General features: G+C 41.8%; 1 protein-coding gene across 7 annotated transcripts in view; it reads right to left on the bottom strand.

Annotated features, from left to right (window-relative positions):
* The window catches only part of PPP3CC (protein phosphatase 3 catalytic subunit gamma), a 52,412-nt gene that overhangs the window by 23,248 nt on the left and 16,339 nt on the right, over window positions 1–12,825 (bottom strand). For all 7 annotated transcript variants that reach the window (XM_032800884.2, XM_032800886.2, XM_032800888.2 and 4 more), the window contains exons 2-3: window positions 10,023–10,220; window positions 9,629–9,753 (exon numbers count right to left, since the gene is read on the bottom strand). In XM_032800884.2, coding sequence (XP_032656775.1) covers window positions 9,629–9,753; window positions 10,023–10,220 — 323 coding nt within the window. The remainder of the gene's footprint in view (window positions 1–9,628; window positions 9,754–10,022; window positions 10,221–12,825) is intronic.

Below are 12,825 nucleotides of genomic sequence, written 5' to 3' on the forward strand. Positions count from 1 at the left end.
GTGGGTGTCTCACTCACATCCTCTGCAGAGAATAGCAATGCAAAGAATTCACTGAGCTTCTCTGCAATGGCCTTGTCTTCCTTGAGTGGTCCCACTGATTCTTTGGCAGGTTTCCTGCTCCTGATGTACTAGTTGCTCCTCAAATTCTTTTTTGGCCTGCCTAATTATACTTTTACATTTGACTTGCCAGAGCATATGTTTGTTACTCCTTCCATGAGTGCAGGGGACTGGACTAGATGACCTCTCGAGGTCCCTTCCAGGTGCATGATTCTATGATTCCTTTCTATTTTTCTCAGTCAAATCGGCCTTCCAATTTTTAAAAGAGGTCTGTTTATCTCTAACGCCCTTTTACACTCAGTTGTTTAGCCACGGTGGCTTTTTTTCCCCTCCTTCCTGCTCTCTCTTTTATTTGGGGTATACCTATAGCCTGAGCCTCTATTACAGTGTTTTTTAAAGGTTCCATGCAGCTTAAAGGCATTTCACTCTGGTGACAGTTCCCTTTAAATTCCATTTAACTAGCTTCTTCACTTTTGTGTTCCCCTTTTTTAAGTTAAATGCTTTTGTAGTGGGTTTCTTTGGTATTTTCCCCAAGGATGTTAAATATAAATTACATTTATGGTTGCTATTACCAAGCGGTTCAACTACATTCACCTCTTGGACCAGATCCCGTGCACCACTAAGGACTAAACCAAGAATTACCTCTCTCCTTGTGGGTTCCAGGACTAGCTGCTACAAGAAGTAGTCATAAATGATGTCTAGAAATTTTATCTCTATCGCAATCCTGACGTGACATGTTGCCACTCAATACGGGGATAGCTGAAATCCCCCATTATTATTGGTTTTCTGATTTTGTAGCTTCTCTAGTCTCTAAACATTTCACAATCATGGTCACCATCCTGGTCAGGTGGTTAGTAATATATTGCTACTGCTATATTCCAATTCAAGCATAGAATTTCTACCCATAGAGATTCTGTCTTTGATTCAGTTAAGATTTTTACTATATCTGACTATGCTTTCCATCACATAGTGCCCCTGATCCACTAGTGTGACCTACTGTCATTCCTATGTATTTTATACCCTAGTACTAGTGTGTCTCATTGATGATCATCATTCCACCAAGCTTCTGTGGTGCCTGCTGTATTAATATCCTCATTTAAAAATGCACTCAAGTTCACCCATATTAAAATAAACCCAAAAAGTTGATTTCAAGTAGAACTTTAAAAGCAACCTAGTTCCATAAGCAGCATCAGATCTTATCTTGGCCAACTCCACCAGTGGGGGAAAAGCCACAGCACACATTTCTCTATATTAGGCTTGAGCTGGAGAACTGACAGATGAGATCTCATTCAGCTGAAACCAACTTTGCATTGGGTGGGGGCAGCTTTTCCTTCCTTCCTCCCTGTCAACAGAAAGCAAAGCAAGAGCATTCTTTTTCAGAGCAGCTAAGCACAAACAGATGGACAGCATCTCTACAGATGTCCCATCTGCAACCTAAACTGGAGATCATTAAATCCTTGCTGACCATTATATCAAAAGTGTTGAATATTAGTTAGAGCCTAATGTTTTAGTATGGGGGGAAAATCCAACTTCTGAGTATGTGTTATATTCATGTGATATAGATGCTAGAAGAAATGAAAAAGCCCCAGACAAGAAAAACTCAAAACCCTCTGGGATCTGAAAAAAGTTTCACAAGCTTGCTTTGAATAGTGTCATTGAGGAACAGACCAATAGCAAAGTGCCACAACAGCCTTACTAGGGCCAGGGAAATACTCCAGGCTAGCTTGCCAAGGAAGCTCTGAAGATAAACGTTTTAAAGTGAATATACTTATATCATCCTGTGGTTAGCAAATTGACTGTTAACCAGCTGATTTGTCTAACATGAGAGATGTGATATCAAGTTTGCCTTGATGATTTTGAGAGTTGGAAGATAATCTGTTATGACAACAAGCAGTATGGCTTGGATTAACATTTGTAACAAGCACTTGCCCTTTAGGCTGACATGCTGCAAAAACTGTTCATTCTTTCACAACATGAAAGATGAAGGTTGACATTAGAAAGCAAATTCTGCGCTTGATACATGCTGGTCTGGGTGCACAGTATTCCAGAAGCCAGCTGCTGTGGTATAAAAATTAGTTCCAGAGCAGAGACAAACCAACTTCAATCCAGTTTCTATTACAGATGGCTACAACATCAAGGTACTTCAATACTGAACCTCCAGGCAAGCTTTGATTTACTCATTTGAAACATTAAAATCTCCAGAGAATAAGGAGCCTTTCTGCCTACGTAAATGTAAGGATTTCCAGAGTCCCATGTAGTTCTGAAGCATCTCTCTGAATGTTACAGAATTTAAACCTTAAAGGAAGAGACATGCTTACACAAACCTAAATTTTAAATATTACTACAGATAACGCAACATTGTCAGGCAATTTAGGTAGCCCGTTTAGATCCAGAATAAAATGTTTTACTAAGTCTATTTATAGGAGAAATGTTCCCACAAATTTATAAATATTCTGCAATTTCAATTTTATCCTGGTGTGTTTGCAACCTCAATGTCACAGATCAGGCCTAGCACCTGAGAACCAGAAAACAAAAGTTACTATAAATGACACAAATTGACATGAGGGATGGAAACAGAAGATCAGTGAACTGACTAAGCTGGTTTCACTGCCCAAGTAAAATCTACAGACTAACTCAGACTTTACATTTTAGTCTCAATTGGTGTACGGATATTTCACAAGTACCTGAAAAATCATTGGTGTTGAGAAAGGTAACACATAAGGGGAAACATAGTTCAAAGAGCACTGAACAGCCTGTTGATGTTTCTATAGGAGCCATGATAAGAAGTAAAAGCGATAACTACAGTTGCATTCATGTGATTTTTTAGCTGGTGTTTTACAAAGAGATCCGTTATCCAGATTTTTCCAAGGCTCTGTGCCTAGAAACAGATTACTAAATGGTTACATCTCAGTAGCAACTTGAGACAATTATGGATTACTAGATTTAAGAATGCAACTTTCCTTTTGTCTGTAACCTTAAAGCTTTAAGTCACACACCGAGGCACACACGAATATTTAATTTCTTCCCTTATACACTGACTCTCATACAAAAGATTTACTTTTGTAACATACCACTGCTTACAAAAGGGGAGATCAGAACTGCCTGCAATAAAGCATGACAGAACATTTCCTAAATGAAGCATAAGGAATCAAACTGAAGAATCTTTTCAAGAGTCCCTTTATGCAAATACATAACTAGCATTATAAACAGAGATATGTTCATTTTAAAAAGCCAGCTGAGATTTACAAATGAATAAAAATTGCATATATAAAGTGCTCATAAATAATAAACCTTCCATCCCTCTTCTGAAACAGGTAAGTACACCTCTACCCCGATATAATGCGACCGGATAGAACATGAATTCAGATATAACGCGGTAAAGCAGCGCTTTGGGGGGGTGGGGCGCTGCGCGCTCCGGTGGGTCAAAGCAAGTTCAATATAACACGGTTTCACCTGTAATGGAGGTAAGATTTTTTGTCTCCTGATGACAGTGTTATATCAGGGTAGAGGTGTATTGCCATTCTATAGACTGGAAAAGAGGTACCGATGGGGGAGGGGGGTGAAAAGGAGGGGGGGAGGAGAGAGAGAGAAAGAATGGCAGTTATTGGCAAAGCAGGGAACAGAAAGAAAGTTTCAGAAGTCTATCCTATACTCAGACTACATTTTTTCTTCAATGTGTTATGTATTCTGGGATACAGCTAATGTAATGGATGAACAAAGCAAGGGAATATGATTAAATGCTTGCTATTTAAAAATATTCTGCCAAAACAGATATTCAGAATTATTCAATCTTATTGCAGGATGAGGTAGAGAATGAACCTGTTTCTATTTACAATTGCACATAGCTTGGTATGTAAAATTGAAGTGAATTTACAGTTTACATGGTTTAGCAAGAGAAGCTTATGACAGCTTTCTTTAATAATGCTAACAAGACAGAACAGAATTAAACTGAAAGAAAAGGTGCAAAGACAAAACATGCCCTCCCCTCTCAGAGAGGGGTCAGTTTCCCTTCAAACGATCATGGCTTTTTTCTCTCTGATGCAATATCAGAATCACAAGCAGGGTCAACCAAGCTGTGGTAAGCACGCTTGTTAGAAATGTTAGTGACATTGTCAAGGTTGGCAGGCCCCACCTTAAGTCTACTAGAATATTAATTTTTAGTTTGAATTTTGTGAAATATGCTACATTAGAAATCCCACTCTAGAGACCAAAGTTCCCTTAAACCACAATGAATAGCTACAATGGCCATGCAAGGTTTCCTGACGAGTCTAAACCCTTATGTGGTTGGCCAGTCTAGGGATTTGGTCTCCCCAATCCGCTCAACCCTGGCCACACTGAGGAGTGCTCCAGAAACTGGGTCTTTTACAGCTATTGTGGGGTTTGTTTTTTTTATGGACACTTCTACTGGGAATTGGAACTGGAGTGAGACAAAACTCATTTTACCTGGCCCAGTCACGAGTGCTAACCCGAAGGTCAATTTTTGGTGATTTCCTCTTATCATGGAAAAAAAAGTACATCTGCCCTCCAAACTGAGGGATGCAAAAGAAAGAAAGCACTCAGCACTCTGGGGGTGCAATTTTATATCACACCTCTTTGCTGCACCCTTCTAGTGTTAGTGAGATTTACAGGAATTCTACTTAGTGCATATACCTGAAAACCAAAACAAGATCTGTTAGATCGAATTTTGATCTAATTTAGCAAATGAATCCAGAAACGGTCTGCATCACCATCACTTCACCTCTACTGATAAATACAACTGGTTCTGTTTCTGGTCACAATTCTTTTATTTTACATTTAATAAAACAGGGTTTTATTAATTGTATTATGATAGCACCTCTAGAGTTTCCATGTGAAATAAGAGCACCATCACACTAAGCACTGTACACGGAGTGAAAGATATTCCCAGAGTCTAAGAGCTTTCAGTCAAGAGACAAAATGGAGAGCCAGAGAGAGGAAGTGAATTGTCCAACATCACAGAGGGTTACTGGCAGATCTGATGTAGAATCCAGACCTCCTGAGTCGCAGTCCAGCGCCCTGTCCTTTAGCAGCTGATATCTTAAAGGGGAAAAATTAGATTAAGGTGTCACTCCTGCTGTTGGTGCTTATACATTAGATCCTTTTCTAAATACAGTGCACAGGATACACTGTATACAGGAATTTAAGCAGTTGTATGCAGGAGCCTCTATGACAGGAGATCGCCCCACAAAAGCGGAAGATACACAGAATGTGTCTGACTAAAAATCTGATAGAAGTCAAAATATTACATGCATGTTTTAAAAAAAGCTCCTCTCTCACTTCCAGATTATGGGGACAAATAGTTAAACACCCTCCACATCACTGGCAGCAGAAAGACTGTTCGCTAGCGTACAGGCTGTTTATTTTTTAAACTTAGATGTTTCATATGTGAAACCAAACAGTCCAGTAAACAGCCAGAACTTACATAATAGAATTACAAAGACTGCAAGATCATGGCTCCTTATGAGCAAGAATACAAGTCAGCTTTTACCACCAGACCTGCAGGAGACCTACAGTACTATCTATAACAAAATGAATCTCTTTTTCCAAGATAGGCATCCATGATATGAAAGGAAGGAAAGATTCATAAAGAGGAAGCTACACAGAATTGATCTCAATCCGAGTCACAATTCTAACCAGCCTCTGAATATTGTAATATAATGGCTTACAGTCTTGCGTCTGAAAAATGGAACAAATGAAATGTTATTTAGCACAGATATTGCCTGTATGTTAGGCTCCATTGTGCTAGGCACATAGCCTATAGTATAGCATCCAGACTGCATGTCACTACAGGAGATGACTCGGAATGAGAACATATTCCTTTACCTTTAACTTATTGGGTGTGAGTTTAGTGCTGACAGCTCTGGAGACCAGATGCCCCTGTTTATCCTTAGAACAGGTACAAAACCAGCAATAGTAACAATGTCAGCTTCCCTCACAGACTGCTACACAACATGGATCAACAACCGCACTCTGGAGGGACAGAGTTCAGTCTCTAGCTCCTATTCAATCCCGGTCTTCTGCAAAGGCTGCCAAAGAAAGAGCTCATTAAACCCAATTGCAATCACGGGTTTAAATGACAGGCACGGAGACCAAACATTTCCTATAGACTATTTCCCTTTTGGAATGAGAAGCCTCCACTTCTGTACAATATAAAAAAAAAAAAAAAACTGTTGCATCTTTATGCTCATTTTAACTATCACCACGGGATGTTCCTTTTAAACTACAACACACAAACAGTGGGGTCCAGAAAGAATTTGGTAAAGATCTCTGTCTGAGCTGACCAAACTGACTTTTGGGCATATTTAAATACTCAGCTCATAAGCTATAGACAACCACTTTTACCCTAGCAATCCATCAAATATTCATGGCAACACAGGTATCTTCCAGGGGTCACTTGGGTCCCTAACAACTAATACAGTTTGCCTTAACACCTCCCTGGTCCCCAGTTTTGCATCCTGCTTCCTGACTGCATATATCAGGATGCAATTATACAATTATGTCCTATTTCACTCAGTTAAAAGGTCATGATTATCAGCAGCTCTGGGCGGACAGTTGATAATATCCCCTTCCAGCATATGGATGCACAAGCTTGTGCCATGACTCACAAAAGGGCCTGTGGATGCCAGCATTCTTCACCTTTTTAAACTGGAAAGCACAGCAAAATCTGGATGCCTTACAGCCACTTGAACCTCTGTGATAAAGAGACTGTGCCTGCAAAACTAAGGCACTCAAGTACCTCAGATCACAGCATCCGGCCTTCTGAATCCAGTTACCTCTGAAAATGTTTGCACTGTTTACGTTAGAAACCCCGAAAAAACCATAAAGAACTAGATTAACCACTTGTTAACTAGCCACTTCTTTGCCCACACAGCTGTTATCTAAGCTGTTTGCTGAACTGCTGCCATTTCGCTATAGAAACTGGTGCTGTTGCAGTTTATTACACTCCCAAATGGGAATCTCTCTAAACATATAGGCAGCACTCTGCAGTAGGTGGAAAGAAAAGGTACACATCAATAAGCACAAGGGAAGCAAGCCTTCTATATTCTATTTTATCAGTGACATTTGGATCAGCCCCCGCGTGTACTAATCAAAGCCCACCCTGCTTCGTGAAAGATCAATGCTTGCTCTGTGGGGAAAGAGAATGCTTCATGGCTTTATCTCCCCTGCGGACTCACAGGGAAAGGGGGAGAGGAGGGTCAAGAATGGCATGAAAGGGATTCATGCTGACAGCTTACAAAGAACAGCTGTCCCAAATGTCTCCTAAGACTGAAAGTGTTGGGTTGCTCTACAAAGGACTCCAACTTTTAAGATGTATTAGGCTTAAAAAGGGACCAAGTCAAGCAAAATTTGACTAACTCAAGTTTGCTGCCTTTACTCTATTATAAAATTCTCAGCTCAATCCTCTCCCCAGCAAGACTACTTGGTGATCCATTTTCCTGCCTGCTGCACACACTTCTTCCTAGTTCTGATGCTTTCCCATTTTTAGTCCAAATTGCGCCCACCATCACAGTACTTAAGCACTTACTCCTTAATCTTCCTCCCACATGCTAGACAACTTAGCCCTATCTGTGATACGACCCAAGGATCAAAGGCTGGGGGGTAGGAAGCCACCTCCCTGTCCATGTTCTGTATAGTGTACACTGTTGTGTACACACAACTTTAATTCTCATCTACCAACTTTAACACCACAAAAGAAATATTCCTCAAATCACTGAAAGATTAAGCTGGCATTCGACAATATCTCTGGCAGGTAAATACATTTAAACACACAACACTGGAGTATGCACAAACCAAACTGTTTAAGTAGGAATCGCATGAAACTCCTGTCATTCCTTCTCCCTTCCAGAAGGAATACACAAAGGCACCAGTGCCAGCGCTACAGAAATCCTATTGGCTGAACACTAGAAATGTAACCTCTCAAGCATCAATGTGTCCACTATCCCAGTAACTGCTCAGTGTCTCATCTTGGCTTAAAGTCAATATGTAGGAGCATAGAAGTATTAGGATGGAAGGAGGCCAAGCATCTGCCAAAACACAATCAGTCACTGGTACCCCACTAAATACTCTGGTAGTAAATATCCTTCAAAGAACTATTTAAACTAAATACCCTTATTGCTGCCTTTGGTAGTCCCGCACTTGTATTTTAACTCATCTCTGCAAACAGAAATTCTGCTTGAGTTCCAATAGGTCAAGTCTTCATTACCTTTGTTCTCATATCTGACATTAACTGAAATTGCTATGCAGCACCTTATTCTATTGCCTTTAGAAGCAAGACCCACAAGGCCTGGCATCATTAGTTTGGCCATCTTATGCCCTCTGATAGTCTCAAATGACACTTGGTATGCTGCATCTGTACCTAGAATAAGCACTCCTCTAATAGTCAACTCCACTTTCATGCAAAGTGAGATAGCATCTGCAGGGTCTGTGGGATTTACTAGTAACTCTTCCACATGGAAGAAAGTCCTAACCATCTCCTGACAACTATTATGTGCTTGTTCAGTTACCAGGAACTATTCAGAGAGCTAGTAGCTAACTGTTACTGATCTAAGTCAATTAATCTGTCCTTTAAGACCAAAAGTTCTCAACTTTGCCTAGCTGCAATACCACATGATCAGTGAATGGAGGCACAAAGCCACAAAATCCTGGTGTGATGACTGACATTACACTGACAAAGCATGTAGCTACAACATAGTTAGGTATGTAGTCAGAGGACACTGCGCTGTGATTATTGTGTGGCTCATCTGGGCCAATGTTCTGGGTGAAATTCCACCTTCTAACTCCAGCCTTCTACATTCATGCAACACTAAATACTTCAGGGGCCAATGGGTAGATATGATCTCTTCTTCCTCTGCTAGGAAACTCACTGCTCCCTTGTATGTTATGGGCAATATGAGGAGTGCTCCTGTGATCAACCCTCTCTCTTGCTCTGCTCACAATCAGAACAACAGCCACGTGTGAAATTAAAGCGACAGACTCAGAATCAAGAGTTTAGACCAGGGATTGGCAACCTTTGGCCTGTGGCCTGCCAGGGTAAGAACTCTGGTGGGCCGATCGTGGCTCCCATTGGCTGCGGTTCGCTGCTCCAGGCCAATGGGGGCGGCAAGAAATGCACAGGCTGAGGGATGTGCTGGTCGCCGTTTCCCATCACTCCCATTGGCCTGGACCAGCGAACTGTGACCTGTGGGAGCCGCAATCCACCAAACCTGTGGATGCGGCAGGTAAACAAACCAGTCCGGCCTGCCAGGGTGGTTACCCTGGTGAGCCGTGTGCCAAAGGTTGCCAATCCCTGGGTTAGACATTCGTCCTGCCACAGCTGTTTTCCTGTCTCTACATATTGAGGGCATAACTTTCAACTTGCCTCAAAAATAATGTCCCATTGGTTAATAAAACTTTTCTAACAAATCACACTGCAAGTAGATGACCTATAAGCAACGTGCCTTCCTCATATGCAGAAGCATATTAGAACTTAAAAATAGTGCAAGAGATAAATATTTGTTAGGCTTAGTTCAGTCTTTAACATGGCAATCCCCAAAGGCATAGGTTTATTTGTCACCTCTATACTGAAGTAGCCTCTGTCCACGTAGTCTCCCAGGAAGAGGTAGCGGGTGTTATTGGGTGATCCTCCAACTTCAAACAACTTCATCAAGTCAAAGAACTGCCCGTGAATGTCACCACACACTAAGGGAGGAAGGACAGCAAAAAAGGGAATTACATGCTAAGAAGGGAAAGGTCATAGCAGCAACTGGGAGCATGGCTTCACTTTTACCTAAGCTACTGTGGCATTATATCTAGCTTCCGTGAAAACTTTATCTGTGCTACCAAAAAGCTGCCTCTACTGCCTGAACAATGATGGAAAGGAGACGTAGCAGCAGATCTGCTATTTTTGGTGGCTTGCGATTCTAGACAGCCCTTATATGTGACTTCAGCTTCAGAAAGCTCTCTCTGACCTGTGATTGGAGCCTCTACTTCAATCATTGTCTTCTCATGCCTCAGAATGGCAGCCCCATCATTGATTATCTTCAACGCTGCATCCTCTTCTAGCCGCCCTTCCTTCACCAAGTGGCTTTTCAAGACATCAAGCCTGGGCTTTCCATCCTCAAACACTTCCTTCAGTGTGAGCCGCTGCGTGGGAGGAAATGGGACAGCTAGAAAACAGAAGCAAAGACATTAGCAATGTGTCTCTTTAAAGGGACTCATACTCATATTTCAGCACTAGACTTCCATCCAGCACTCAGACATGAACAGTCCCAAGCACCTGTTTCAATACACATTTGTCTTCTCAAACGCAACAATATCAAAGTTATGCTTCCAACCCAGTTAACAGACAGCCTCACATTAAAAATCACCATATACAGCCATGCAAAATATTATCTGTGTATCTGGGGCAGGTGAAAGGGGTGCAAAACTACAGTTGATGTGAGACTAAAGCACTTCCTGCCTTCAGTGAGGGAAACCACTACCATAACACTGTTGTAGAAGGTACAGGTTATGGGTGCAAATATTGTATACCAGCAGAATAACTAACCAAACATACTTGATTGCTGTTCTCTATGAACAAGTGTTGGTTATCTGGAGCTTAAGGGATGAGCACTAGTGCTTGTGGCTCAATCTGCATAGCTTATCAGGAAGTTGCTTTCACCATTACAATAACTTTACACTTTATTCAGCACATGCACTATTTTCAGTGTGACCCATACAGGTTCAGCTCTGGGTAGCACTTGGCTAGTCATGTCGATACCCTGTATTCATTTATTGTACATATTCTAAGGCACCCATCACTTCACTATCTAAGCATACCTTTGAGATACACTGCTTAACTTTTACCATGCTAAAGAAGGTGACACGTCAAAAGCCACTACACTTTCATGAAAGAGAATTGTGTTATTTGTTAGAGGCTTCCAGTAGAAGGGAAGTATTTGACATTTGGAAGAAAAATTTCTAATGATTTGTTAGAGGTGATCAAATTAAGATTCCCCCCTGCCATCTCTCAGGTCAGGATAAATTAAACAACAAATGACCCTTGCACAGTATTTCAAGGATACAGTGTTTCTATTTCTGAAAAATGACCTCCAGAAAGACCGAATGCTGTGGGTGCTCCCGAAACAGCAAGAAAGGGAGACTAAAGATAAAATCCAGTCAAGTAGTTGTAAAAGCATGTCCCCCAACTAAAGGTGGTGCCAACATACAATGTGACTTGCTTGTAGCTATTTGCCTCTCTCATCACAAAGATGTGGTGTAGCGATGATCTTGGGCCCTGAATCCATTTCCTTTTATCTTAAATAACCATGTATCTTTTCAACCATCTAGCTTCGGCTTTTCTCCTACAGCCGTCATCACTGCAGTATCTAAATGCTCAAGTTAAAGCATTACTAGGAAACACTCCACAGGGAACAATTCTCCCTTGGGAAGAAGAGGCTAAGGCACAGATATATTAGGAGGAATTTTACTTCTAGAGACTCCTCCGGGACACCGCACACCCCTGTCAATTTACACACACAGTAAAAAACTCTTAACTAGTCAGGGAAAATTCCTGAGGTGCACGCACTGTTTAGGCAGATCCCTCATCAGCTGTGACACAGGGGACAGGGCCATAGTGCACATGTCTGTGGAGACTGTTGTAGCACTGTTCTCTACAAGCAGTTGGAGACTGCCCCTGGAATCCTGATGGCACAAAAGTGGCTTAAAGACACCTTAGTCACTCCCACCCCTGGGTGTGCCTGCATGGCTTGCATCTCCAAGCATCACAGCATACAATCCCAACTCTGACTAGTTAAGGTATCAGATCTTTCCCATCTCCAACTTCAATATTATGACCATGTGCTGGGAAAATGGATTTGCTCTTAACTCTAAGCCAGATGCAACACAAAAATATTACTGAAATGCAAATGAAGTTGACGTCCCTAGCAATCACCAAAGACAGACATTCAATATGCCAAACTGTTGAATTTATAGGCATGGTAAGGTTGCTTATCAAACAAGACAGTGACTAACTGATTTCTCTTAAGTGCAAACACAGTAGCTCCTTAGGACTGGTCCAAACTTATGATGGAAGTGGAGATGAGCCTTGAGTGAAAACCCACTAAATCAACTGCAAATCACTCTCCCATTGACTTCAGTACTCCACCAGAATGGTAAGAGTAAGGGGAGTCGACAGGACAGCATCTCCTCTTAACATAGCATAGTGGGGACCCTGCGAACTTGAGTTACGCTACTAACATAACTCAAATTGTGTAGCTTAGATTGACTTCCCCACAGTAGTGTAGACCTGCCCATAGTTTGGAAACCCATGGGCAGAGAGAAAGACAGCACGTTTGTACCAGAGGGTACGTCTACAATGCATTTAAAATCCTGCGGCTGGTCTCTGCTAGCTGACTCCGGCTAAGTGGCTGTCTAATTGCAGTGTAGACGTTCAGGCTGGGGCCAGAGCCAAGGCTCTGGGACTCTTAGCCTGAGCCCTGCAAGCCCGAGTCAACTGGCATGGGCCAGCCAAGGGTGTATAATTGCAGTGTCAGCATATCCAGAGTGTCTTAAAAGCCAAACATTTTCCAAATAATGTGGAATGTAGGACAGAAGGAGAACAAGATTGGATGTAATGAAAGGAGACCCAGCCCAGCACTCCGTGATTGGAATAACGTGACATGACTTTACTCACTGTCAGAAAGAAACTGCAGGATTTGGCAGCCGGGTAGCCTTGGATGCAGGGGAAGAAAGGAAGGAAGGAAGGAAGGAGAGGGACACCAATGAGTGGAG

The sequence above is a fragment of the Chelonoidis abingdonii genome, chromosome 2, assembly GCF_003597395.2.
Source record: "Chelonoidis abingdonii isolate Lonesome George chromosome 2, CheloAbing_2.0, whole genome shotgun sequence".
NCBI lineage: Eukaryota > Metazoa > Chordata > Testudines > Testudinidae > Chelonoidis > Chelonoidis abingdonii.